A 5,673-nucleotide genomic window follows, 5' to 3' on the forward strand; every position below is an offset into this window, starting at 1 on the left:
GTGTAATAACAGCAATGTTTAGCGTTGATGTATTCCGGTTTGAAGCGATTTCTTACGGAGACATACTTATTCGGCGTTCCAACTTATTTTTAGGGGCAGCAACGTATCTATCTAACGAACTGTAGTCCTATCTGCGGTTGATTACAGATTCCCATTGGCGACAGTAACTTACCATCATACTATTACCAGGTGCATTCCTTGCTCATTAACTACTTCTAAATATAGAAGATATTTTCTTATAATAATAAGAAAATCCAATGACAATAACCAGACTGACGGCTTAAGGTAACTTTCGAAGCACAGAAAGAGCATGAAATATAACTACTAGGAGTCACCCATACAACTTTCGACCGCGCCCGATGCTTAAATTTATATATCATAAAAGCGCATATAAGATGATCGAAGCTTAGTTACAACGGCGAATATTCCTACGGGTTCATGCACTAATAATGTAATGCTCCCGAGCACTACCCTGATCAAATTATTGATTACAAGCGCGCGACGTATGTAACATGGGTTATTACTTCAAATTTCATCTTGCATATACTAATTTTATATTTACGTTTAGTGCGATCACAGCAAAACCGCTTTACAGCGATCGTAAAAGAATTTTGCGACAAAGTCATTTATATTCCAACTGACGGGTACCTGTTCGTAAAATTAGTTATGTACGTTGTTCTTGGAATATGTTTATAGCAAATAATTTTCAAATTGTAAGCAACATGTTATTTTAAGACGCTATGACTGTTAATACAAAGTTGTAGAAATGAGGTTAAAGAACGTTTCTTGCTGTATTTGGTTATTGTTAGTAAATTACGCTGTTAAACTGTAATGGTACAGTAAAGAGTATACCTATTTAAACTTATGTTTCAGAATTAATTAAATATATGACAATGTCTTTCACAAGTGCGCTATGCAATATATTTTCTTCACTACTATTTATACGAAATGAAACCTTTTGTTGTTAGTTATAATTAGCAACTTGGTTTTAGAAAAAGCGAAACAGGTTTTAACGGACCCTTTGCTCAAATATGATGGATGGATGGATCAAATCATATATCTACCGATTTTTGTAAAAGTCTATTATTAATTTTACATGCCATTAATATTTTTGGTATAAATATTTATAAATTCAATATACATCATGTACCTATATTCTAATGTCAATATAAATGAACAATGTGTTCATTTATCGCAAATTTGAACAAAAACGAAGTAAAAAAATAAACAAATAAGGAAAAACACAATCATTGTTCAAATTCTCGAAAACACATAGAGCAATATCCACAAAGCCTCATATTACGATTCGTACGGTTTGAACTAACGAAGTTCTGTGGTTCATTCATCGGCGCGTGGCCTCGCATTAAATTAGTCGTTAGTTAGTTAAACACGAGTTTATAGTAACACTAGTGAATACGCAATAATATGGATTTTTTTCTGCAATCGTTAACATCATGTTGAACTATCTAAAACAAAAAAGTTGTCTTATTTTAATTGGATACAAGGAATAAATTGGAAAAAAGCAATTCATGTTTTTTATACAAAGACAAAACAATGCTCAAACAAACAGTATTTTATTTATAAATGTTTTTTTCTTTTTTATGTGCTTTAGCTGTTTATGAGCTTTAGTGCTTAAGTGATCAATGTAAATTTAGAAAAATATATTTCAGCTCAGTTTTTTTTATTTGGTTTACATTCTGCCTGATTATTTGTAGACAAGTAGCTATTAAGTTTAGTATCATGATAATTTAAAAAATAAAGTTTATAAGAAAGAATAACTTACGTCAAATAACCTACACCTAGTTAATCCTAGATAAGATAGAAGCCTAATTGAAGCTACAAATGCGTTATTACCCTTAACATAGATTAGTAAAGATTACTCGGCTCTAACAAGAACATGTAACCTATTGACAATTGTCACTGACAATTATTTTCGTGTTTGAAAAATATTTAAAAATTTAGTTTTTAGATCATTTACGAATGAAACGGTATTCGATCGTCGGAATTATTCCGCGTAAATTACATCATAACAGCCATTAAAAGACTGACAGAATTGTCAGCTGTTTAAGTCATTTAATGGCTTCATCCAATTACAAGGCGGTGAGATATCTATACTTATCGCTAAAGGAACGCTTGTGTCTCTACCGTACAACACCCAAATCACAGCATAGTAACTTAACACTGCTACTATATGACTAAAATAGATAGAGTGGTAGAGTACCTCTAAACTTTTACGACCGAACTGTTTTAGTATTCTGACCAACGGAATACTAAACAACTAATTGTTTATTTATTTACTGCGAGCTTTACGGCTACACAGAAGCTTTCCTCCGCTCCAGTGATTATAAAAAGGCAGTAAAACAGACGCCGTGACATTTTAAAATGTTAACGTGACTTCATGCTTGAATACCTAACACCTGCCGGTCATAGAGTTTCTAGGAATTATGCAGAAGTGCAAAATAAATAGTTAATCAGTCGTAAATTTCAGTTTGAAATTATTACTCCTTTATTTTTTAATTAAACTGAAATCCATTAAATAAAAAATGTTCCAATCCGATCTAAATAAAATGGGTTACACATGGGTAGTAACAACTAAATAATTTTCGTATTTTTAGTAAATATTGGGGGTCTAAATAGTAGTTAATAAAAAAACAAAAAGCAGCCTACTTAATTAAATGGGCGTATTTAAGTTAAGTTATGTATCCTATGTCAATCCTACAAGTTAAAAGAATCCAACAACACCAAAGAATTCATATGGTCACATACACTCGGAAAATAAAACGCTCTGGAAAAGCTAAAAACTAAAAAGAGTAGTTATTAGTAATACAAGTTTGATACCGCTTAAACATAATTGATTTTAAAACACAAGTTCATTAAGATACATTGTATAATTTTATGTGGGTTCGAAAATTTTTGACACTTGTTAGCATGGGTACCACGTCAGATATATTGGGATACTAACTTATGCATGTATTTTATTAGCTTGATTCAAGTGTGGTTTCCAGACTTTACTGGGAGTTAAATTGCATCTTTGCCTCGCAATCGGCACGATGGAATGTGAATTTAACGATTTCAAGCGATTCCATTAATATTTAGTATCTGAATGTAGTGGATGTTACGTGTAAACATTTTATTTCTGCCAATATAAGATGAGACGTTCTTATTTTTAGTAACATTTTTATTTTATTGTTGTTTTATCATAAATATTAAATTGAAATAATTGCTTACAAATTATAAGAAATGTCATGATATATGGTAAGGTTAGGTTTTGCATTAACTTAAATTGTTCACATTTACATTATTCCATTTTTTTCTAAATGCATTTAAACGGTAAATGCGAAAAATATTAAATTGTATAGTTGATGTTTCTTCGTAATATTACAAATGAATTATCAAATATACATAATAAAAATAATTGAAGTAAAACAAAAAAAAATTGAATAAGTTCTACATCCAATACATTATTCAGACTACATCACGACACTCACGCTCTGCACTCACAACTTTAACAGACTGTATCTATCATAATCGTGGCACGTAAAACCTACATATTTTTTCTTTGACCATAATTAAGCTTGTTTCAAACGTGTCATCTATTACAGTCATATTTAGGCCCGTTAGCCGTCACAGCTATTAATAAGGGCTATTAGCGGTTGATGTATCGACTGTCACTACTACATTATTGTTATAGTCTATGACCGCTCCGGAAGCTTTCGACGGGGCAAAATGCCGATGACATGCTAGATAATTCCCTAAGTAATTTATCATTGCTAAGCCCGATAGTACGGGGAATCAATATAAAACTGGCAAATTATAGGTCATAGTACATTTTAACGATTACACATCGACATCGACTCAACAACTCGACTCAGTGAAGTTGATATTAAATCATGGTTTACGGAATGTATTTGTTAAATTAAAGCAAAAGTTTTTTTATAATATAGAAGTTGAAGAGACGAGCTTAGAGTCCACCTGATGGTATACTGCTGCCCATTGCCATCGGTAGTTAAGATGGCGATAATGATGCGTTGCTACCCCTTAAGACACTCTTCAAACCAGAACTTTGAATGTGGTAGAATCCTTTGCGGTTCGACTCCGGCGGCACTACCACCACACCTATTTCTACCTAATAACAGCAACGTTAGGCGCTGCTGTGTTTCGGTTTGAAGGGTGTGGTAAGGGAGACAGACTTTTCCAAGGCGTTCCAGCTTAGTCCTCAGGGGTAGCGGCACATCTGTGGCCGGCCTCGGGTAGGAATATATAATCCTATCTGGGGTTGATTACAGATGTCTATGGGCGGCAGTAGCCACTTACCATCAGGTGGACTGCATGCTCGACTGCTACTTCTGTACTATAAAAAATAAACTCAACAGCGCTTAACACTGTTATGATTAGGCAGGAGTAGATGTGATAATGGTTCCACCGGAGTCAAAGCACAAAAGTCTTTACCACCTTTAAAGTTGGTATTAAATAGTATTGCGTAATGTGTATTTGTAAAATCAAGGTAAGGGTATAATACCATTGCTATTAGTTCCATACGCTTCACTCCACCCCAGCTGCCTTCTACAATAATAAATAAAAAAGTTGGATTTTTATTTTATTTATTATTTATTTCCATTTAATTCAGACATAGTCCATATTTTGTTAGTATTTTCATTGTACTTAAAAACCTATGTTAGTAAAATTTATTATAATTAAAAATAAGAAACAATAAGTAATAATAATAAATAACAAATATACAACTAAAATTATTTTCTATGCGACATTCCCGCGGAGATCACGTGCACCATATTCCAGTGGCTCATTATTGGGCTGTTGATCTTATTACTAATGACGCTTACGAGGCTGTTGATGAGGCCAGTCACACGTCGCATCAGGGATGCGGTCCGCTTGCGTATGATCGCATAGAAATCATCTACACGCGCTTCAGTAAACATTCCTGATGCACTGCAGTAACGTGGCAGCCCCATCAGCACCCTAAAAGCGTCATTGTACTGAACACGCAGAGCGTTGTATGCCTTACGCGAATATTTGGTCCAGAGGTTGCAGGTGTAAAACGATTGGCAGTAGGCTTGAAAAAGTGTGACTTTAACACTTTTATCGCATCGCGCAAACCTTCGGGCCAGCATATTGCATCTGACAGCCAACGCCCTGCGTTCCCTCTCTATGTCCGTGTCGTCCAAGCCATTCTCGGTGACCCAGTGAACAAGGTATTTAAATTTAGTTACTCTATTTAATAGGGTACCACCAAGATATAACGGTGGTACCGAGGAATAGGTTTTGCTACCTGCTTTGAAGATAAGCACCTCACTCTTCTTAGTGTTATACCTTAGTCCATGTGTCACCGCGTACTTCTCACAGACCGACAGCATTTTACTTACAACTAATTATTTAAATTCTTTTGTTTAAGACCAGTTGGCGTTTAGATGCTACAAATTGATTAAATGGTTAAGTACTACCTATGGTACATAGATGAGTTAGCATAGTATGTTAGCACAATATACTAGTCAAGAAAGATTAAATGGTAATATAAGCACCATTTTGTGCGCCAAAATTGAAACTTTCTGCAACTGGGTTGCCAACCACGTTAATACTATTTAGAAGTTCTTTATAAAGTCTACATACTAAACTTCATAAACTTTAGACACATGCTTCATTCTACTTCACAGGTTC

At 34.1% G+C, this 5,673-nt stretch overlaps 1 protein-coding gene across 1 annotated transcript; it reads right to left on the reverse strand.

Annotated features, from left to right (window-relative positions):
• Positions 1-4,748: 4,748 nt before the first annotated feature.
• On the reverse strand, positions 4,749-5,372 carry LOC140750309 (uncharacterized). The gene has a single exon (XM_073083763.1). The coding sequence runs from the start codon at positions 5,370-5,372 to the stop codon at positions 4,749-4,751; it is 624 nt and encodes a 207-aa protein (XP_072939864.1).
• Positions 5,373-5,673: the final 301 nt, after the last annotated feature.

The sequence above is a fragment of the Epargyreus clarus genome, unplaced genomic scaffold (genome assembly GCF_041222505.1).
Source record: "Epargyreus clarus isolate Ecla_fem2 unplaced genomic scaffold, WU_Ecla_fem_2.2 ptg000019l, whole genome shotgun sequence".
NCBI lineage: Eukaryota > Metazoa > Arthropoda > Insecta > Lepidoptera > Hesperiidae > Epargyreus > Epargyreus clarus.